The sequence below is a fragment of the Orcinus orca genome, chromosome 14 (assembly GCF_937001465.1).
Source record: "Orcinus orca chromosome 14, mOrcOrc1.1, whole genome shotgun sequence".
NCBI classification, from domain to species: domain Eukaryota; kingdom Metazoa; phylum Chordata; class Mammalia; order Artiodactyla; family Delphinidae; genus Orcinus; species Orcinus orca.
Window position 1 is genome coordinate 31,425,916 of NC_064572.1, and position 24,138 is coordinate 31,450,053.

A 24,138-nucleotide genomic window follows, 5' to 3' on the forward strand; every position below is an offset into this window, starting at 1 on the left:
AAGGGAAATTAAAAAGACGTAAGAAAGGGCTTCCCTGGTGGTGCAGTGGTTGAGAGTCTGCCTGCCGATGCAGGGGACATGGGTTCGTGCCCTGGTCCGGGAGTATTCCACATGCCGCGGAGCGGCTGGGCCCGTGAGCCACAGCCGCTGAGCCTGCGCGTCCGGAGCCTGTGCTCCGCAACGGGAGAGGCCACAAAAGTGAGAGGCCCACGTACCGAAAAAAAAAAAAAAAGACGTAAGAAAAAAGGAAGAAAGATCAGTAAAAAGAAAGGAAAGGGAAGAATGTATCCCAGAAAGGAGGTCAGATTGACTTAATCAAAGCCTCAACTACAAATCATCATGGGGCAGTAGAGATAAAAGTAGGGAATAAGAAAGGGAAAGCAAACCTAGATCAGTGAACATAAAACAAGAGACATGAAAAACAACTATGCGGTACAAATACATGAAATGGTCAAAGCAGCAACAGCAGCTTTATGCAAACAAGAAAACATTCTCTTGACTATAAGGGGGAAGATTTAAGAAAGGGGAGTTTGAGAAAATCATGTTTATTTTTGCTTGACGTAGTTACCTCAGAACATTCTTTCACAAGGCAGCTTTTGTGAATGACAAGTTGTGGACTGGTTACATATGACTTAAGTTTCACATTTTGGATTTTTATTTCTTGCCCTCTCCCCTCCCTTATATCTTATACTTTTTTATAATAAGATTTGGATAGTTACAGTTTCAAACAATACCCCTTTTCTATTATATTTTCAAAAAAAAGTCAATTTATATATTAAGTTGTTTAACAATTTTTTTATCAACAACATCTTACCTTTATTATTGTAGACATCTAAGTAATTAGGTGCCGAAAAAATTGTTATTAATGAAGGGAACCCTGTAGTTTGACTTTTTCTGTACATTCTATAGCTGCAAAACAAATAGCTTAATATGCATCGTAAAGCATCAATCATGGTTACTAAGTTTGATTTGTATATAAGGTGTTAATTTGGGTCAGGGAAACAGAATTCTTACCCTGCATCTTGAGCTTCATGAGCTCTAATAATCGATAACAAATTATTGTTTTGCAAAAATTCACACACTGCTGGATAGCTGTGGGGAAAAAGAGTAAATTAAGTAAAATAATGACTTTCTATATGAAGCATATGCTATTTTAACAACTACAATGTGATTAAACTTGGATTTTTTTCCTTACTTATAAAAATAAGAACATCCTCGAACTGTATTGTGACTAAAATGTTCCTGTGATTTTTCATTTCCAAAATCTTCAGAAGGATCAGACCATAGCAAGTCACACATTGGTCCAAATGCAGGTGGCTCTTTGAATCTATCTAACTGTGAAAGAAGAAAAGAAATAAAGAACAGAAATAACTTGTCAAAAAGTGAGAATGGAATGGACATAGGAAAGTGGTACCAACTTTAAATATCGTCCATACTACATTGTTCTGAATGGTTAGAAGATATTTCCATAAAATATCAGTATATTAATTTTTACCATTACCTAATCTTGGCAGTGAAGAGAGGTTTGAAGCTTCTAGTCTCTATCCAACAAAATACTATAAATAGGAATCAACTCTTGGAACTAAAATATATACTCACTCTCCTAATATCATCCAGTGTGTGTATTTCTGGTGAAAGTCCACCATGAACACAAAGAAATTGTTGGTTTAAAAGTGCAGCAAGAGGCAGGCTATCAAAAGCTTCCATACAAGCTTCATAGACTCTTTCTGAATATTTAATTTTACCTAGAAAAAGAAAAAAATTCAATAATTGAAAACTGCATAACTTGTTGATCATTTTGAAAACATGTGTGTGTGTATACACACGACTATTAAAACCAAGGTAAGAAAATTAAAGATACGGGAAACAGCCAAGTGGCAGCCAGGGGTTCCGACTGGGTAAAGGGGTGAGTTTAAAAAGGCAGCAAGGAGAAATTTAAGGGACAATAAAACTTTTCTGTATCATGACTGTAGTGGTAGGCAGCTCTATTCATTTGTCAAAACTCAGAACTAAACACCACAAAGAGTAAATTTTACTGCGTAAAAAAATTTTTTTTAAAAAGGCCAGCATCTTGCCCCATTGAATCAAGAAGGATAAGCAATGTTATTGATCTTGTGAAGACAAAATATGTGCTCTCTCTAAATTTATTTTGTGTATGCAGCAGATAGTCATAAAATGTTACTAAAAATAAATAAGTCAAATCTCTAAAAATAGTTAAACTCTTCACCTTTATAGGCCAAGAAAGGCAAAACTAGAACTAAAAGTTAAAAGTGTTAATACTTTATTTTATTCTAAGAGTCAGTGACTACTTTGTTGTTATAGGCAAGACTACTATATCACCACAACAAAACTCAAGGTCCATCCAATTAAAAAAAAGATTTTATTCATATGTTGCAGGAGCAGAGGCTTTCCTTTAGCCTACAATGAACACTTAAAATGGGCAGTGAAGCAAGAAGCCAATATAACACAAGAAAGACTACCAAACTAAACTCTCATCTACTTTTAAGTAGATATCATACACATTCTCTTGCTCCTTTATACTTTTAAATTCCTGGATATTTTATGTTTTGGGTGGGATTTTGGCGGACCGCTTGTTCCTTATCTAAGGGAAAAAAAGAACTTAGTTCCTACTTCACTTTTTAATATTGTAACATTCAAATACGAGAAAATCTATATCCAGCAAGCAGAGGTTATAAACTGATAGTCTGCTGACAGATCTGTTTTCCAACACTGTGGTTTAATAAAAATTTTAATTTGATTGCTTTTAGGTCAAGCATGCACTTCCCAGGTCTCATCTTATATTCTTTAGGTTACCCACCTGATCCTTGAAGTTATATGAGCTTGCCACCTCTGCCATTATCCATCACTATATCGATCTTTATTGAATCATGTATTGAGCCTCAATAATTCTGAAGTTATTTCTAATTTTAAATCTTAACTCTAAGACTTAATACAGCCATGAATATTAACAAGTACACAGCTATGAGGTGTGAAAAAAGGTCAAACACTGCTCCATACCATATGGTTGCTTATAGCTATTAGATTACCACAGCCATAATAATTTAAGAGAGAAATGGGGTAAACTTTGTAGGTTATGACCTTCCATTCATTAATAGTGTGTTTAAAACCATCTGCATAATTAAAAAATAAGTAAAACAATCTGCAATGATGATTAATCTGCTAAGAATTTTCATGGGAACGCCTCAATATTGATGGAGAGAAATCTCCAACGCAACATTTCTTTTCTTTTGGTTTATATTCATCCTGTTAGAAAAAATAATTCTAACGTTAAAACTACATACAGAGCTCAAAACTGTTCCTAGGTACATATGTAAAAATCAAACTTAATAGGAAATACTGAAATGAAAATATCTGAATAAAATTAAACACTAGAGATCACTAGACAATCTTCCTCAAAGCTTGACACATTCGGACACAAAATCTGTTCTTACATGTTGCACTGTAAAAATCGTCAAACTCTTACTACCGACATCACTCCAAAAGAATACTGAGGAAGTGAAAATATTTCTCATGGCAGTACTCACATTCCTGCTTAAAGGTAAAATATTCAGTAAGGTGTCTGCATTCATGGTTGCCTCTCAGAAGAAATAATGTGCTTGGGTATAGAATCTTCAGGACCCATAAATATAAGACACACTACAAAAGAAAATGTTTCCAGTGAATTAATCTTATATTTTTGTTTAACTAAGCTGTTTGATCTTTGCTTCTTTTCTTCTAACCCTATTACCCTTACAATCTCTATCACTCTTCATTATCTTTTTATTATCTTTTTCTCTTTGTCCCTTACTAAAACATAAGCTCCATGAAATTAGGGACTTTGTCATCTTATTCACTTCTGATTCTCCACTCTTAGAAAAGCACCTAGCAAATAGCAGAAGAGCAATAAATATCTGTTGAATGAATGAGTCAAATAATTTAATTACTTTAGATTTACAAATTGTTTGCTGTAAAAACAATTAGCAGATTGGGCTCCTCCTTAGGTATACCAATAAATAAAACAATAACAATGTCAAAAATAATAGCAGCTAACATTTATTGAGTACTTATAATGTGCCAAGCACTATATAATTAATTCCCCTCCTTTATTCCTCAAACAACCCTACGAAGTATATAATATTATCTCTATTTACAAATGAGGAAACTGAAGCAAAGAGCTTAAGTAACTTGTCCGAAATCACAAAACCTCTAAGTAATGGAGATAGGATTCTGATCCTCTGATCTTAAACATTATGCCATGCTGCCTAATGAAGAGAATAACCATGCTTTATGTTTACATTGTTGGTTATGAATGTTGCCTTATATAATGTAGGTGCTTATTATGTGAAATGATTCAAAGATAATTCAATTTCTTAATAAAAAGAATATTAAAACAGTACAGCAACTATTTTTCCCTAAATACACCTAACATAAGAAACAGACTCAATCCCACTACTGGGCATATACCCTGAGAAAACCATAATTCAAAAAGAGTCATGCACCACAATGTTCACTGCAGCTCTGTTTACAATAGAAAGGACATGGAAGCAACCTAAGTGTCCACCAACAGATGAATGGATAAAGAAGATATGGCACATATATACAATGGAATATTACTCAGCCATAAAAAGAAACGAAATTGAGTTATTTGTAGTGAGGTGGATGGACCCAGAGTCTGTCATACACAGTGAAGTAAGTCAGAAAGAGAAAAACAAATACCGTATGCTAACCCATATATATGGAATCTAAAAAAAAAAAAATGTTTCTGAAGAACCTAGAGGCAGGAATAAAGGAACCTAGAGACAGGAATAAAGATGCAGACATAGAGAATGGACTTAAGAACACAGGGAGGGGGAAGGGTAAGCTGGGACGAAGTGAGAGAGTGGCATGGACTTATATATACTACCAAATGTAGAATAGCTAGCTAGTGGGAAGCAGCTGCATAGCACAAGGAGCTCAGTGCTTTGTGACCACCTAGAGGGGTGAGATAGGGAGGGTGGGAGGGAGACGCAAGAGGGAGGAGATATGGGGTTATATGTCTAAGTATAGCTGATTCACTTTGTTATAAAGCAGAAACTAACACACCGTTGTATTATACTCCAATAAAGATGTTAAAAAAATAAAATTTAAAAAAATAAAAAAAGAAACAGACTCACATTTTACTTATTTGGTTAAAAAAAAAAAAGGAAAGACTATTTCATATGTAAATAAGCTTGGTTTACATAATCATATACAAAAAGAAAAAACAAACTTCATTTATTTATTTTTTTGGCCGTGCTGCTTACGGAATCTTATTTCCCTAACCAGGGATAGAGCCCGGGCCCTTGGCAGTGAAATCGCAGAGTCCTAACCACTGGACTACCAGGGAATTCCCACAAACTTTATTTTAAACAAGTTAAGGTATATGAAATGTGTAACTATTCACATCTTCATTTTATTCACAAGAAAAAAATAATTAAACTGGGGAAATACTTATTAAACACCTGTCCTTTTTCCTTATTCTGACTCTTTATTATTTTCCTTTTATAACAATAAAATATATTAACAGTCAGCTACTAAACCCTCTAATACAAAGACATACATACCAACATGCTCAGGTACCAAGTAATCTTCCTAAAATTTTTTATTTTATTGTTTTTGTCAAAGCCCCCAATCAGAATAGAATTTAAAAAAAAAAGCCCCCAATCTTTATATTAAGGAGGGCAATTTTCTAGTTTTCTTGAAGGCTCCAGGGAAGTTTGAGGAGGCTGATGATGAAACTATGAATGGAAAGAGGAACAACTAAGGATAATAAAATTCCCAAGGGAATTTGGGTGGACAGAGCCCTGAGCTCTCTTCCCCACTAAGGATCCTAGCATACCTCAGAAAGGAGGTTGAAAACACTGGAGGAGAATTAAACAACAGTAATCGGCATGGAAATTCACCAGGTAAAGCTTCAGTATCTAGTGGGGGAGATGGTTAAGAGCACAGGCTTAGAGTCAAACTGCCTAGCTCCACCATTTACTAACAATATGACCATGGGCAAGTTATTTAACCTCTCCAAGCCTCAGACTCCTCTATAAAATGGATAAAATAATAGTACTTACCTCATAACTTTGTTGTAAAGATTAATCAATGTGTATTAAGTGCTTAGAATATGCTTGAAACACATTAATGCTAACACACCTATCTATTTGTAGAGCTTCTACCCAACAATTTTACCTGTAAGAATCTGTCCTGTAGAAATAATTGGGCAAGTATATGAAGATGTATAAATATATATATATAAAGTATATAAAGATGTATAAATAATATGGCTCACAGAAGCATCACCTATAATGGCAAAAAACTGGGAACACCTTATATGCCTAATAATAAGTTGATTAAATTGACTGTGACTTGTTTAGTCGATGGAATACAATGCAGCTATTAAAAATGATGCTATAAATTTATAATTATTTACCTGGAATGACATCACAGCATAGGGATTTATGAAAAAAGGAAGTTACAGAACCTTATAATAGGGTTCCATTTTCATTTCAAAAAAGGAAAGAAAGAGATGCATATATTAGAAAATACAAATTGTTCTATATTTATATCTTAATTTATATAATTAGAAAAGTAAAAGGAGCAAAAAGAACCATCTACTGCTAAGTGATAATCAACAGGTCACTTTAATGTCTCAAGTTTTTTAAAACAAATACTTTCAGAATGCATAAAGATTCTATATGATATATTTGGGTTTTAATTGCTATGGAAGGAGGGATAGAAGTACTAGAGTTTGAGCAATAAACGCACTGTAATATATTTTATTTAATCGGAAAAAATATAATTAATCTTTTTTTTGCATGGGTGAATGCCTTTAAGGGCAAGAGAGATAAACAGCATTAGCTCCTTAGGGCCACTAGATAACAGGGCAATAAAGACCCCTTAGTTTGCTTACAATTTCCACTGGGAAAAATGGCAATTATAATTACATTAAGAGTGGCACAAAGAAAATTAAAAGAATAGTTTGAAAGACAGAAGAGTAATAAATAGTAGTTTTACTAAAAACTTTAGAATATGCAGAGGTATTAAAAACAACCCAATACAGGTAATTTAAGGAACTTATTTTATTAGGAATTAATGGAAATCATCTATGATAACACTTAAAAGCAAATCAAATGACAGTATATGATTATTACCTCTATACTAAAATAACCTCTGTCCACATAATCACCAAGAAAAAGGTATCGTGTATTAGCAGGTGATCCTCCTACTTCAAAAAGTTTCATCAGATCAAAAAATTGGCCATGGATGTCACCACACACTGAAACAAGAAGATTATTAGATATGAAAAAAAAACTCTGAAATAACAAATTTTACTTAAATTCTAATTTATTTTACATAAGAGATAGTGTAAAATTATATCAAGAAAGGTCTAAGAAGGAAGTAATCTATGAGGAGTCATGATAGGGATGATGTGTATACAAGTGTTCATGTGCTCAAGATCTAGAACGAGATATAACAAAAGTAATGAAATTTGTAGTCAGTGACAAAATTTTCATCTAACTTTATAAAGCTCCTCTTTAGGAAGCCAAGCATGCATGTCTTAGGATGACAAAATTATAATGGTGGCAGTAAAATCTCCATTCTAACTCCATACTTTCTGTTGACCTGTAAATGATCACTTTTGGTATCTGATACAGCATTGAGGTATTTGCCCCTAATGACTGAAAACAAAGTAAATAAGTATTTGTTGAATCAAATTCAGTGATGGCCAACACAACTAATGAAACCTTCACAAAAGCATACTAGACTAACTTCTGCACTCAGATTATTTAGGATCATGTTTATTCATTGAAAACAGGCAAAAACTTTAAAAAGAAAATAATCTGGAAATTCAAGATAATGTCCATGTAATATTAATTTAGTATACAATATGAATGAAGAAGAAACAGCTTTATATTTAGGTAAGTAAATAATGGTGCAGTAAAAAAAATAATATCCAAAACATAAATAAGTGTACCTGTAATTGGAGCCTCTACTTCTATCATGGTTTTCTCTCTCCGAAGAATGGCAGCACCCTCATTGATAATTCTAAGTGCAATTTCTTCATCTACCCGACCTTCTTTTACTAAGTGGTTCTTCAAAACATCAACCCTGGGTATCCCATCCATATCAAAAACTTCTTCAGATGTCAAGCGATGCGTTGGGGGGAAAGGGACAGCTGCAATTTTTTTTAATTAATAAAAAATAAATCACTATTAATATATTAACATAAAAACTAATCAATGGATCTAGGTAAATAAGAGTAAAAACTGAAAAGCTGAAGTTTTGCTTCTTCATTTACTGGATGGGGTATTAATTTTTTAAAAAAAGAGTAATCAAACTATACTTCCTTATTAATAATCTATATATAATAACAGAAGAATTATTAGAGAAATAAACTGTCTCACAAAATTAAAAGTTCTTTCAGGATAACTAAAGCTTTTTTCTTTAAGCAAAAACATTTTTTGGTAGAATTCTCAAAACATATATTCTTCATCTTAAATGAAGTACAATAAATATAATTTAATACCACATAGGCATGAATAGAAAGAAATCCCAAATATAAGGTGATCTACCAACTTCCTATTAAAAATATATAAAACAATGCCTGCTAGCCAACTTGAATAGAAACTTCTAGGGATATAGATTAAAACAGCCAAATGCTTATTGATGGAATTTAAATTAATTCAAATGCACATATAGATTTGAAATAACATTAATAAATCACGATAATTTTGAAATACTGCTTTTTCTCTTACCTTCATGTTTCATAAAATACTTTCATTCAAAATCTTTACACAAATTTTTGACATCAGTGTATTCCTTATCACTGGATTCATTTTTTGAGTCATCTAACATACTTTTCAAAAGCAAATCATCCTCACTCCCATTTAAGTTGTTTGAGATACAGCACTTTTTAAATACATATTCAATGCTATCACTGCAAATTTATCCTAAGCCACAATTTCCATTTGTCTAACTACTGAAAGAGTTGGCCTTTTTACTCCTGTAGCATATATTTACGATTTCCACAAGTAATTACCAACTGTATTGTTTTAAACTGATATTTGCTTTTTTCTATTCGTAAGAATTTAATCATAATAAGAAACGCCAGATGAAAAAACAAAAGACAAACTGATTTCAACCTAAAGCTCTAAATCCATTGTCATTGAATAATCCAGTCACTTATTCTTACTTATAATGTTAAAATCAATATTTTTCTCTCATGCCTGTGATTCATTTCTCATGACTGTATTACCATTCTCTTTAAACATTATTGTCTTTAAACATTATTATCTTCTTCATATACTGGGAATTTTCAACAAAAAATAGTACAATGATTTTTGTCTTCACTATAATTGAAAATACTTTGCTCCTGTTCAAATGAAATGAGATTTAAAATACTGAATTTAAACTGATATTTGTTAAATGGAATGGAAAACGTGAAGGTCCATTTTCAATGGTATCTACCACAATTTTGAGGTCATATACCTAGGAAAAGTTACTACATATCTGTTAAAATTTTTTATTCCTTCTTTACTGAATCCAACAAATGACCTCTTTATGCATTCAAAATCAGCTTGGATTGAAGTAGTTTTAGGCCCTTTACCAAACAGTACTTTGCTTTTCAAAATAAAGAAAGCAAGAGGGCTTCCCTAGTGGCACAGTGGTTAAGAATCTCCCTGCCAATGAAGGGGACACGGGTTCGAGCCCTGGTCCGGGAAGATCCCACATGCCCCAGAGCAGCTAAGCCTGTGAGCCACAACTACTGAGCCTGCGCTCTAGAGCCTGCGAGCAACAGCTACTGAAGCCCGCATGCCTAGAGCCCGTGCTCCGCAACAAGAAGCCCACGCACCGTAACAAAAGAGTAGCCCCCACTCGCTGCAACTAAAGAAAGCCGGTGCCCAGCAACAAAGACACAACTCGGCCAAATAAATAAATAAATATATATATATATATTTTTTTTTTTTTAAAAAAAGCAAGAGAGAAATTTATAGTAAGAATTTAGTCTACCTATAGACTCAAATGTAAGGCAGATCTCTCTTTTCTGAAATAAAATTTTTAAAGAAAAAAGTCACTTTATATTTGGGCATACAGTACATACTATTTTCTTGATGTTTCAGGGCCATCACTGGGATCATCAATTATTATGCAGAAGACTGGAAAAGTATAGGACAAACTGTTTCTTCACAGTACAACTTAAAAAAAACTAAAAGCAGGGGGCTGGGTTAGAATTACATCAATTACCTAAGAAGAGTAAATAACCACATTCTCATAGGAGGAAAAAAAGTTAGGAAGAACTCAGTTCTTATAAGTGAGATAAGAACTAAGGCAGAGGGATATCAACCATTTCGAAAAGACTTTGAAATAATCAATCCCTGTTGCTTTCATCTTTTTTGATACTTAGTAAAACAAAACTTGAACTTGCATTTTCCCCCCCTTCTTTAGAACACATCTATTCCCATTACTTTTTACTGCATCTAGAATAAGACATTAAAATACATTTTGTTCCCCCAAATATAGTATGTCAGATTCCAAAAAAATAAAAACCTTTCTTAACGTACGTTCTTCTCCAACCAAAGATTAAACAAACCATCATACTATATGCTATAACCAAATTTGCCCCTAACAGTAAACCAATTGTTTAAAAACTACAAAATTTAGGTTGAGAGTCCGCCTGCCCATGCAGGGGACACGGGTTCGTGCCCCGGTCCGGGAAGATCCCACATGCCGTGGAGCGGCTAGGCCCGTGAGCCATGGCTGCTGAGCCTGCGCGTCCGGCCCGTGAGCCATGGCTGCTGAGCCTGCGCGTCCGGAGCCTGCGCGTCCGGAGCCTGTGCTCCGCAACGGGAGAGGCCCGCGTCCCGCAAAAAAAAAAAAAAAAAAAAACCTACAAAATTTAACAATTACTAAATAAAAGTTACTTCTGGGACATCATGAAAATGAAAAGTTTAAATATCTCTTAAATACAAATTTCTGAGATCAAGATGGGGTCATATTTTTCTCATCAGACCAAGAGAATTTTTCCTCTACTTAGGAAAAAAGATACTGTTTAAAATGTTGCATTCTAGATTATGCATACTTCCTAATAATCAACAACATAAGTCAACTAACAGGTGAATTCTGTTCAAAATACAGAACTTCCTAAAAACCGATCTGGGAGACAATCTCTCTCTGCCCCACTCAGCCAGTCGCCTGTGGTACTACATGTTTTCATGCACATTGCGAATGCCCCACTGCAAGTCACACTGAGCTATTATTGCTCCTCTTTAACCAAGAGTCAGAATGTCTTTATTCATCTGGGGAAAAAAAGTATAAACTGCCTCCAGACCTATGTTTTCTACTTCTTTTTCAATTCAAGGCATACTTTTAAATTTCAACACCAGTTGGTATACTTTTTAAGGAATGGGTACAGGTTGAGGGGTGAAGAAATGCCACCATAGGTGAAAGTAGATGAAAACTGTTGTTCTAACAACACAACACTGATAGTGGAGAATAGAGAGTTTCAAAAGAATGTTTTAATATGTCAGTAAATAAGAAAATAAGAGGCAAAGGCATTGTGCTCTTTGGCAGCTGGAGAAAGGAGCCATAGCAGGTGATCTAACTAAGCAAAAGAAAACTAACCAAATAGAATTTGGCCTAATAGGAAATTAATTACTGACCCTGTTGGTCAATAGAGGGTTAAATTTTTTTCATCAAAAATTAATATTCTCAACTACTACCACCAACTCCTAAGGTACTTTAAAGCATTTCCATTTAAGTTCAGGTTTTAAATGATTGGGTTTTTTGGGGGGTTTTTTTGCGGTACGCGGGCCTCTCACTGTTGTGGCCTCTCCCGTTGCAGAGCACAGGCTCTGGACACACAGGCTCAGTGGCCATGGCTCACAGGCTCAGCCGCTCGCGGCATGTGGGATCTTCCCGGACCGGGGCATGAACCCGTGTTCCCTGCATCAGCAGGCGGACTCTCAACCACTGCACCACCAGGGAAGCCCTAAATGGTTTTTTACATTTCTAATTCATCTTCAGCCAACTATTCCTGTTTTTCTAGGGTTTTCATCCTATATATTTTTTTCTCCTTATTTTCAGAGTATTTTTCCAACTCTTCTATGTTTGAGATAGGGAAAAACCAGTACATAAAATGTATGTAAATATAATGTGAATGGTCAATAACTGAAATGGGTAAAATGGAGGATTAGCTTGAACAACCTAAAGAGCTATAAAATCATAAAATCACCAAGTTTCCAACACTAGAAAACTTGATTTGGTAATATTCACTTTAACCAAACTGTTCTGTTGAAAAATTTCCTTTAACACAAATTTTGGCATGAAGGTCATATCTGTATAGTAATCAATAACCTTCACAAGCTATTTTAATTCAGATTTAATATATGGTGGCTGATAGACAAGGCCTCAAAAAATTTAATGTAGGAAGTTGAAAAAATAAACCAGGGACACAGACTGATCAAGGATGGGGGAAGAGCAGAGATCTTATTTTTTCTACTAATGGTAAGAAATCCTGGGACTTAACTAATCCTGTTGCCCAACTCTAAGCAAAGGCTGCAGACTATTAGCCCCGTGAGGCCTCCAACACCAACTGGGGTGCAGCCTGTGCCACCTAAAAACTACTCCAAAATATCATTCAGATGTCTGTGCTGCTCACCATTGCCATTACTGGCAACTGTCCAAAATAAAGTTCCTCCTGATTTTTTTCTCTGTGTTTCTTTTGTTCACACCATACCATCCTCAGGCTGTTCTCCTCCCTCCCAATCCTCTTCATTGAGGCCTGCAGAATTCCCATTATAAAAAATTTTTTAAAAATTCACCCTTCTTTCCTGTGTGCACATGCGTGGGCACGCACACACACACATTTTAGCTCTTCACAGAATGCTGTCTTCATCTCTCTAGCTTAATTAAATCTTAGTCCTCCTGAAGGACAACACTTCTGAAACACTTTTTCCAAAGTTGACGATGCTCATTTTTCCACACTCCACTATTTGAGCAGAAAAGGCTACAGTCTTCTTTCAGCTCCCCACTACCACTTCCAACATCATCACTCCCGTGAAGAAGAAAATGCTTCCTCGTTTGAGGTTCATGATTTCTGGCTAGTTTATTCTTGTCCCAGCCATCTACTAAATTTCTGGTCATCTCTCACATGAAACTCAGTTTCCTGGTTCGAAAGCTTTCTCCACTCTAAGCACCACCATCATCAATGTCCATGTGGATGACCTATGTAAACCCAAGAACTGAGAGGTTGGAGCTCCATTCTACTTCAACTCCCCTAGCCTTAGCCATAATTTCTGCTCCAGCTCTGAAATCCTGAATTCTAACCTCTTACTCCATGATCAAAATCTCTAATCCTTTCAGATTCACTCCCTTTTCTTCATCTGTTCTCCAATTATATCAAGAACGTGGACAGCCTCTCCTAATCAACCCCCTTCTGGATACCTTTGCTTGCTGCAATTCTGAAGCTATTCCATCACCCACCCACTTTTTAAACAACATCCTGAATTGTTTAAAGTCCTTTTGTCCTTTTACCCTACTTACAAAACTCCGATTCTTGGATGAGTTAAATTTCTAAACTTGGATGCTAAGTATAAAATCATCAAAACAGGGCTTCCCTGGTGGCGCAGTGGTTGAGAGTCCGCCTGCCGATGCAGGGGACACGGGTTCGTGCCCCGGTCCAGGAAGATCCCACATGCCATGGAGAGGCTGGGCCCATGAGCCATGGCCACTGAGCCTGCGCATCCGGAGCCTGTGCTCCACAACAGGAGAGGCCACAACAGTGAGAGGCCCGCGTACCGCAAAAAAAAAAAAATCATCAAAACAGCTCAGTGCTACTACAAATTCATGGTCTCCAACTTAGTTGGTCACTAGCACTTGCCATCAATCTATTCAACGTTCTAGTCTGTGCTCTCTCCCATTCTCCTCAGTGGAGATTTCAAATGATCACCTCTTCCTTGAACCCTACACTTAATTTCTCTCTTACTCAGTAGTCAACTTGAATCTTTTTCAGAGAAAATTGAGACCTTCAGACCAAATGTCACTTTTCTGTCCCTCTCCATCCACATCTATGCCAGTATCCACTTTACATTTCTTCCTATCAAGGAAGAGGTATTCCATCCATCCAATACTAAACATTCTACTGTGCTCTGAATCCCACTATCCCAACCTCTTCACTTCAGTTCACCCTTCCCACCCACCCATGCCCCTATTCTGTTTCTTCTGCCTCTGACTCTCCATTGGTTCTTCCCTTTGAGCAGATAAACATACAGCCAGCCCTCCACAACCACAGGCTTTCCTGTGCAGAGTCAACCAACCACGGATAGAAAATATTTAAAAAATAAAGTTCCAGAAAGTTCCAAAAAGCAAAACTTGCATTTGCCTCTCTGGCAACTATTCACATGGCATTTACATTGTATTAGGTATTATAAGTAATTTAGAGATGATTTAAAGTAAATGTGAGGATATAGGTAGGTTATATGCAAATACTAAAACATTTTACATAAAGGACTTGAGCATCCACAGATTTTGGAATGGGGAGGGGTATCCTGGAACCAAATACCCACCGATACCGAGGGGAGACTGTACTAAAGTCTCTATGATCTTAAAAACAACCCCAACAAGTAATTCTCCCTTACTTCTCATCCCTGTTTTTACCATATATATCCCTTATTTTACAACTAAGCTTCTTGAAAGAGTAATCTACAGGGTATAGCTTCATTTTATCACTTTTTTGTCTACTTTCCTCAATCCACATTTATCTGGCTTCTGCTCTATTCCTTCACCTTATATCTCTCTCCTCTCTTGGGTTCTTGAACTCACTCACCTGGTTTTTCTCTTAATTCTCTGGTCATACCTGATCAGCCTATTTCATGAACTTCTAGTCCTTTTTCTGGTCCTAGGACAGTGTGACCTAGGATTCTGTCCTTGGCCCTCATATCACACTCCTCTCATTCATAACTATGGCTTCAACTAAAATCTGTATTTTGTGGACTCCCAAATATATTATTCAGTCCAGACCCTGCCCCTAACTAAACTCCAAATCCTTATTAAACTATCAAATATCTTCATTTGGATGTTCCATAAGTATCTTAAACTTAATATGTCCAAAACTTAATGTCCTCTAAACTATCACCAATACAGCTACTCATCTGGAAATTATCCTAGAAGTCTTTTTCTTCCTCGCCCTAACATGGTCAATAGGTCCTAAATAATTCTCTGATCTGGTTTTGTCTCTTTGGTCCTGGGACACTGAATAAGGACTTTTTTTTTTTTCTAAAATTACTAAAATCTTTTCAATTTTGCCCATGCTTCACAATAACTCAGAATACTTTTTAAAATTCAAATCTCAACATCCTCCTGTTTCAAGACTGGCTTCATCATATAAAATCCAAATTGTGTCTCTTAACATACCATATGAGATCCCTTGTAATCTGACCCTTCCCTACATTTCCAACCCTCATCTTTTGCCACTAACTCACATTCCGGACACATCCTATACTTCAGATATTTAATCTTCATTTTTAAAGTTACATCACTTAAAAAAAATCTCTGTACTTTGCACGCCCTATTATTTGGGGGTACACTAGTCCCACCTTTTGCCTAACTTCTCCTTGTCCTTAAACCTCATTTCAGTGTTCCAATTCTTGAAAACGTTTCCTGTTCCCAGGCTAGGTTAATGGTGCCCCTCCTTGTGGTCCCATAGCAAAGCATTTGATGCACACCTACATCATGGCACTTATCAATTGTACTGTAAGTATCTTGTCTCCCCCTCAAGTTTATGAGCTCCTTGAAGGCGAGGGAGCTGTCTTTCATCTCTACATACCTAGTGATTTGAACATGTATACTAATGTCTACTGAATTAATGATACATTAGTTACAGTTTCTAAATTACTTATCTTACACTAATTTATGTAGCAATGACAATATATTTATAGTGCTTTATTTACAGTTTACAAACTGCTTTCACATACATAACGCTATGATTCTCAGAGACATCCTGTGAGTTCAGTAGGGCAAGTTTTATCTCAATTGCACAAATAGGATAACACGTTCAGATAAGTTAATGGCTCTCTCAAGGTGTTTCAACTAGTAAGGGGTAGAGCCATGATTGAAGCTGAGTTCTTCAGAATGCTACTCCAGTACTACCTGTCTTATACCAACACAATGACAATGCTCTTCTGACTAAAAGAGTCATCAAAACTCTCCTCTTCACCAAGAACGGTATAACCCCTTCAGATGCCACAGGTAGAAGCATGCTCTAAAGAAAGATTTCAGCAGATCCTACAACACTGTCTTCAAAATTTCCAGGTATCCCTTGGATTCCTTTTAATGTGTGGTGGTTCTTTGAACACAATAATCTTCCCTCAAAAACTGGTTCCCCTTCCTGGCTTATTTTTGTTATGGTATCATCATTCTCTGTTACTCTGACTTAAAATTTTGGTGTCATTGTTCTCTTTCTGGACTCCAAGTCCTACTGATTCTTCAAATTCTCTCTTTTTTTTTTTTAACACCTCCATTGCTGCAATGTTAGTTCAAGTTCTTATTACTTTGTGTACGAGAAAACTCTAACTAAAATCTCTACTTTCCCTCCCCTTTTTTGTACAAAGCATAGGTAGATAAATCTACCCCAAAATTTGGGGTGGTTTCTTAAGGACTAAAGAATAAAGGGAACAACAGCCTGAAACTTATTTTCAAAGTCTTTCTTAACCATTCCCAGTATCTTCCATGTCACTCCAATCTCTTCTGCTTTCAACTACCAATGCTCAAACAATCACTAAAGCAAAATTAGTCTGATTACTGTTTTCTCAAAAAGGTTTGCTCTTCCACCTGTTTCATTCCCACACCCAGTCACTGATCCAATATATCTACTTTCTAATATTACTCAGAATTTGTGTCATATCTGGTTTTTCTCCTTCTCTTAATTCATACTGTGGTCATTCTGCACTTGGACTACTCCATTAATCTTCTGACATCCTGATTTAAGCCTCTCCCATTATAATATTTCATTCTACACAATATCACGTTAGCTTTCAAAAACCAAAATACTGGGTCATTCCTTTACTTTAAAACCTTCAATAATAATAATGGTGATGGCTATCATTAGTTGAGTACTTACCATGTGTCAGGCCAGGCACTGCGGTACAAATTTTACATGAATTGTCTCTATTAATCCTTCAAAAATCCCATATTATTAACTCTATTTTGCAGATGAGAAAATTGAGGGTTGGTGATATTAAGTATCTTGTCCTCAGTGAAAAGGTTAAAGTAGAACTAGGTTCAAACCCAGGCAGTCTGACTCCAGAGGCTTAATCATCCAGTGTTCTTAATTATCCAGAGGCTATACTGCTTAGCTTAAGTTTCAGATCCTCAACTTGGTGTACAAAAAATCCTTTCCAACTTCATCTCCTGCTTGCCAAGAACTTCACACAATACTGTCACATATTTCATGCTTTTTTCAAACTCCATGCCTTTCTGCTGCTGTTTTCTCTACCAGAAAATATTTTCTCTATCCCAGCCCTACCTTATATCTGAAGAAATTCTACTCATCCTTTAAGGCTCCACTCAAAACATAATCCTTTCAGTAAAGTTTCCCTCCAATTAAGACAGTTAATTCCTTTTTTACAGCTCCAACAGCACTTTGTATCTAATTCATTATATTATTTATTTGCAATAATGTCTCCCCCACCAGACTGCCTCCAAGAGAATCTATCTTACTTATTTCAATTCTGTATCCCTAATGCCTAGTATTATGTCTGGTACAAAGCACATACTCGATAAATGTTGCACAAATAAATGGTCCCAATCTTTTGCTTATTTGAATCTTACCCATTCTTCAAGACCTCTTTCCTCCTATACAAACCCTTGCTAGACCACTCCAGTCCAGAATCATCACTACCTTCTTTGAACTCAGCTTGCTGGGTCTGCCACTTATCTGGCAATTATTAATCACACCCAGCCTTATGACATAAATGATTAACTTTTTATGAGTACTTATTTCCCCAAGGACCAAGACTGTAATTTATCTTTCACACTTCTGTTGTTTCCCTACAGTTTTTAGCTATACAGCAGGCATTAAATAAATATTTGCTATTTGATTACTCTGAATTTCCAAAATAAATTTTACATACCATACAAGGATGCCAATTAGCTTTAGCTTATTTCATCTCTGTGTATAAATAAACATTTTTATAATGAAATGAAGTCATATGATTGGCACTAAAACACACCTCATCTAATAAATCAAAATTCTTTCACCAAACTTTTCCTTATAACTCTTGCCAATTCATTCAATAGCTCCGAACCTAAAACTTTTGCCTCACTACTGAACAGCTTTCCTCCTTGGCATTTTCCTTCTAAGATGACCTGTTGCCAGTGTTCTCTTTCCTTCTTTCTCTCTCTCTCTCTCTCTCTCTCCCTTTCTCTCTCCCTCTCTCTCTCTCTCCCCCCCGCCCTCTCTCTCACACACACACACACACACACACACACACACAATATTCTCTGTTCCTTTGCTTTCTATAGGACACATGGTACTGAAGATTTAGTTTAGTATGCTGAACAGTTTAACAAAGGTGGAAAGAAAAAGAAAAATCATTTTCAAGAGTTATATTTTTTAGATAGGTAAGTCCACAAAATAGCTTTTGTAAACAAAAATTAAAATGCAAGTTGCTTTAAAATATAATGAAATAGAACTAGTAAAAAACATTGAAGTAGCTATGTGACCCCGAGACCTTTGTGGGTCATCTAAAAATCTGTAATGAAAATAAGCAATCCTAATAAAGCTAAGGTACTGGAAAACACGTTAGCCTCAGATTTATAAGCAGGGCAGCTGGCAAGAGAACCTAAATGAATCATAAGGCTGCCCATCAGATATATAATAGCTAAAAAACTTACAACACACACTCTTTAGCATTTTGGTTCAATCTGAAAGTCTGATAATTTAAGAGATAAGGATAATATAACCTATGAAATAAAGAAAACATGTTGAATGCAAAAGAGAGTCACATTGTGGGTGCTAAAATGAACATATACACAATATAGACAATGCATTCTAAGTGATAAAGGTGAATTTTTGTATCAGGAGTAATAGATTTAATAATCTCAAGGGATAATCTAGTTTTACAAATCTGGGACCTGATCTATACGGCAAAAAGTACATTTTAAAAGTATCTGGAAAGAAAAGGAAGTACCTGAACAATTCAGGTCAAGCAAACTTCTGGGCGAGGAGGGAGAGCAATATACATAAATTCAGGGTTTTATGCTTAAATTACACACACCAATTTTGCTGATGTGTCAATAAGGCATTCACGCCAATACAGTCAGCTGTTTTTCCTAGTTTGTTTCTATTTTCTTATTTTCAACTTCCTATCTTAGCTAAAGATAGAAAAATGCTTAACAGAAAATTGTCAAGAGGGCATACTATCTCACCTAAACCACTTGGGCTACACCAACTTTCCAACAGAATTTGACCAGAGCCAGCAGCTGGAGCAGGCTCAGAACTGAACTTCTTTAACTAACCAGGAAACCTAATCACCCATAATCAGTGATATGGAATTACCACTAATAATTTCAGTGAATAGATAATTTATACATGAATCACCTATAGTATCCCAAGATCTCAAACTTCACATGATGTGAATTTCAGGCATTTGATATTAAATACAGAAAGACCTATTTCCCCTTCAAAACCTATGTGACCATAAAATATAGGCCTCCTGACTAGAAGTGTAAGAGTATAAAATTTAGAGACAACAAGGAAAAGTTTCAGGGAGTAAAAAGACTACTTGTATTCAACGTCAACGATGGTCTCCATAACATTACTACTATGAAATGGTACTGATGCAAAACTAGCACATACTGGACTTAAAAGAAATCTGGATTTTTAACAAGTTAAACCTAAGTTGAACTAGCACTGTGGTCATATATCTTCAGGAAACTGGTGTTCTTTGTCATCAAATGCAACATGAGAGTACAATTATTGACTGAGAAAGACAAGAAAAGCTTGAAGATGAAATCTAAAAGGAGATTTGTATACGAAAGGTAAGTTTCCCAGTAACTTCCAAGGAAGCCAGAGACTCCATGAGCAGCACAAACCAGTCTGTTGCACACTATATCTAAAGCATGTGATCCATATCAGTCATTCCAACTAGCTAACAAATTCCATGAAGAAAATTGTCTTGAAGAATATACTACAAAGCACATGAGATCTTATATCCATGAGCTCTACTAAACTATAATTTTCTTACCAACAAACTCCTATTTACCTAAATCAAGTGACTTTTATTTCATACCAATAAACTGCAAACATGACTGTGTCTTGCATTCAAATCTCACCCCTAAGGAATATGCCTTATGTCTGGAATCTTATTTTTACTGTATTAAAGCAGTACAAGGGAAATATTACCACATATTTGACAAGAAACAAGAAGATTCACAAGCATAAGGAGAGCATAAACTCACTGTTCAGCAATGTGACTGGTTGTCCCATCTAATAGTAGGGTGAAAAGTACCCAGAGAAATTAACAGACAGCACAAGTATACTGTCAGGAAATTAACAGGCAGCCCATGTCTCCTATTCCCACCCCCACAGAACTTCAGGATTTCACAATAGGATGAATGCCTGAACTACCAATCATTTTTCTTTCTCTTTTTTAAAAGATTTCTCAGGACAAGGATTCCATAAACTCTTTTTTAAGTTCATTCCAATAACTGGCCTGAAAAGATATACTATTAAGTTTTTTGAATTATCTACATAGCCTAGATACAAATTAGTGTTATTATTATTAAAGGAGACTCGAATTGACAAATTAAAATTAAAAAAACACAAAGGAAAAAGTTTTTCTTGTTTTTAAATATTTTAATGGAAACATGTCTAGTCAGATTTCCAAAACTGGGCTAACAGTGTTTACATTGTGCCAGTATACTTAAGAAGCTGAATTAAATAAATAAATAAAACAAAAGTATCTATCTTTCAAAAATAAATGTGATACAATAAGGAAACCTTTATTCTAAAATGATTTCAATTTACTGACCAAGCTACAGGATAAAGAAAAATCATTTCAAATTATGTTTTTCACCTCCGCAGCAGTGCTTCAAGTTGATGGGCTCTCCCAGAAAGCGTGGAAATCTTAAGCAACTCTCAATTAGCCCTCAATTTCTCTATTTTAAATTAATCTGCTGACCTGTGGTCGTTAAACAACCATAAATTCTGCACCAGCTGAGAAATATTTAATTTTTTCTTCTAGGGGGAGTGTGTGGGTGTCTGCCTGCAAAGGAGGGCTAACCCCTCTTGGCCTTTGACCAAAAAGTGTTGACGGTTTTCTACGTAAATGCTTCTTCCTATCCCTGAAGCTTTTTTCTCTTTTATGCTGTCTTTTTTCCATCTATTCTGCACTTAAAGCCGGGGCCCCCAAATTCTGGCTCGTCCCTTCACCCTTGTCCGATCCCATACAGTTCCCCCAATTTCCGCGCGGGGTGACACCTGAGGGCCGAACCCCTGCGGCTGGCGCTAACTAGGCGCGAATAGGGCAGACGGCTGTCATTGGGGAGCAGACGTGGGCCAAAGCCGAGGTGATTTCTGACTGCTCATCGCCCGGCGCCGCGTGGCTGAAGGTCTCCGAGCCCCTCGGTCCGCCCAGGCAAGCCAGGCGTGCAGCTGTCGCGGTGCAGGAAGCTAATCGCGGCCTTTGGGCCGCTTTTGACAGACCGGGCAGGAAAAGAAAGGGGCTCTGCGACTAGTAGCCTCACCCCTTCGGCTAGGAGACCCCCCAGGGCGAAACCCCCGCCACGGCCAGAAGGCAAGCGAGAGACCGCGGAGCCGCCGCCACCAACTCAGCCCAGCCCAGCAGGGGCCCGCCCAGGGGCCACTCCCCAAGGGAGGCAGCCAGTCATTCGCCCGCCCTTCCGGGCCCGCTCCGGAGGGGACGGTCTCCCGCCCGCCCTCACACAGCTACCTCCTCAGGCCAGGCCCTCAAGGCTTCGTCCACCTCTCACCTTTGACGACTCGGTCAGCCCCGGGAGGGGGCGGCGGGGGCGGGGGTGGGGGCGGTGCAGCCCGGGCCGGCTCCGGGGCGGCCATGCTGGGCCCGGGGCTCGGCTAGGCGCTGGGCCGGGCGGGGTTGGGGGCGGGGGCGGCGGCTACCAGAGCCAAGCGGCGGCGCCGCTGGGGAACATGGCGGACCCTCTTTCCCTACAGAGGGGCTAAGACCGGCATGCACCGCGCGTGCGGGGGCGGGGGCGGAGCAGGCTCTAGGGACTTGGGCAAAATTACTGAGGCTAGGAGAGAAACGGGACGAGCCAAGGGATCAGGTGAAAATTCTGGGCAGGCAGAAACAAAAGAGTGAGAAGAGATGGCTGTCTGCATCTAGTTGCTGCGGTGAATGAGTGCTACGGAAAAGGACACCGGCTTTTATGGAGCTCCCAGTAAGATGGGGTGACGATCAAACCTAAGAATCTTCTACTAATAGAGAAAAAATATATAACAATTTGACTACCGAATCCGGGTACTTTGGTTGGTAACTGAAAGGAGAAATAGAGGAAGCATTCTAGATTCTAGAGCAAAGCAACAGTTCAGAATGGAGTCTGAGAGAGAACCTGACTGACCCTTGTGTTTAGAGCCTGGAACTGTCAAGAGTCTGGAGGCACAGAGTAACAATGCAGGTAGAGCAGACTAGGCTCCAAGGGTTAAGAATCAAAACACGTAAGAGGAAAGAAAGGGATGACACCAAGAGACGTTCAAAGAGTACAGAATTCACCTGAAAAGGACACAGCCTCCCTCTTGATTCATTCAGAAAACAGAGATTCCGAAGGCAGAGGAGTAAGTAGGGAACTGGAAATTAGTTCCTCATAAGAAATACCTCACAGGATATTTCTCTGCGTATACAGAAATGTCGGCCCAGGTTTTCTATGGAAACTTTATAGAGACGGACATTCATGGGGAACGGAGTAGTAGGACAAGAACTGACTGTTCGGGACTTCCCTGCTGGCACAATGGTTAAGAATCTGCCTGCTAATGCAGGGGACACAGGTTCGAGCCCTGGTCCGGGAAGATCCTACGTGCTGTGGAGCAATTAAGCCTGTGTGCCACAACTACTGAGCCTGTGCTCTAGAGCCTGCATGCCGCAACTACTGAGCCCGAGAGCCACAACTACTGAAGCCCACGCACCTAGAGCCTGTGCTCCGCAACAAGAGAAGCCACCGCAATGAGAAGCCCGTGCACCACAACGAAGAGTAGCCCCCGCTCGCCACAACTAGAGTAAGCCCATGCGCAGCAAAGACCCAGTGCAGCCAAAAATAAATTAATTTTAAAAAAAAAGAACTGACTGTTCAATCAATAATTATTAGAAGTGTGTATGACACCAGGAAAGGTACTGGATCATGAACAGAGACCAGCATATCCACTAAGATCTATATATCTTGATGGCATAGGATTCAAGTAGCATAGGGTGAGAAATGCCTGCACATCCTCCTGCTCAATACTACATGTGCTCAGAATCTGTTCATAATAGATGGAGATAATTAGATAAGCAGTTGTTCAAAGGTCTCAAAGAGCACCTCTCTACCTCTTCATTTCGTCAATCTCAGTGATCGTGAGAGCTGGGGTAAAACAAGAGAAATGCCCAATGGGTATTCTTTGCAAAGGGAACTCACAAAATATTTTTTAGAGGGAGGTGAATTTGGGAGTGAGGCAGGGGTGAAAATGGATCTTTCTGGCATGGAAGTGCAATAATTCCACAGGGGAAGGGGAGGGGCAGCCATGTGAAGAGAGCAAGGAAAGGATACGAGGCGCATCACAAACTTGTAGAGGGAGGGCACCAAGAGTACCTAGATCAGGAGTGAGTTTGTAAGAGGAGTTTGAATCCCCAGAAAATCTCCCTAAGGAGGGAAGGAGAAAGTGTGTAATGTGTTGAGTGCCTCTTGGCAGGAAAGGGATAGAAAATATACTAGTGGCAATAATAACAAGGAAAGTCACTCCATATTAGGACCCATTGACTCCTACCTTGAATATATACCCTTCAACTATCCTTCAATTCCTCTTTGGCTGCTCACTTTCACTCAGTCAAAAGCCATATACAGAGCCCCAGGCCTCTGGGAATTGGTATTTCTTGCTTCTCCAGGCTTCCCCACCCCAAT

The 24,138-nt window shown here is 37.6% G+C and overlaps 1 protein-coding gene across 13 annotated transcripts in view; it reads right to left on the reverse strand.

Moving 5' to 3' along the window:
* Positions 1-24,038, reverse strand: part of PPP3CB (protein phosphatase 3 catalytic subunit beta) — a 49,905-nt gene extending 25,867 nt beyond the window's left edge. For 11 of the 13 annotated variants that reach the window (XM_012534206.3, XM_012534203.3, XM_049697298.1 and 8 more), the window contains exons 1-8: positions 22,000-24,038; positions 7,985-8,185; positions 7,161-7,285; positions 3,546-3,657; positions 1,600-1,745; positions 1,196-1,335; positions 1,015-1,092; positions 815-909 (exon numbers count right to left, since the gene is read on the reverse strand). In XM_012534206.3, coding sequence (XP_012389660.2) covers positions 815-909; positions 1,015-1,092; positions 1,196-1,335; positions 1,600-1,745; positions 3,546-3,657; positions 7,161-7,285; positions 7,985-8,185; positions 22,000-22,084 — 982 coding nt within the window. In that variant the 5' untranslated portion in view covers positions 22,085-24,038. Of the gene's footprint in view, positions 1-814; positions 910-1,014; positions 1,093-1,195; positions 1,336-1,599; positions 1,746-3,545; positions 3,658-7,160; positions 7,286-7,984; positions 8,186-21,083 lie in introns of all 13 variants that reach the window. The other 2 variants (XM_049697296.1, XM_049697299.1) reach the window with 2 other exon arrangements.
* Positions 24,039-24,138: the final 100 nt, after the last annotated feature.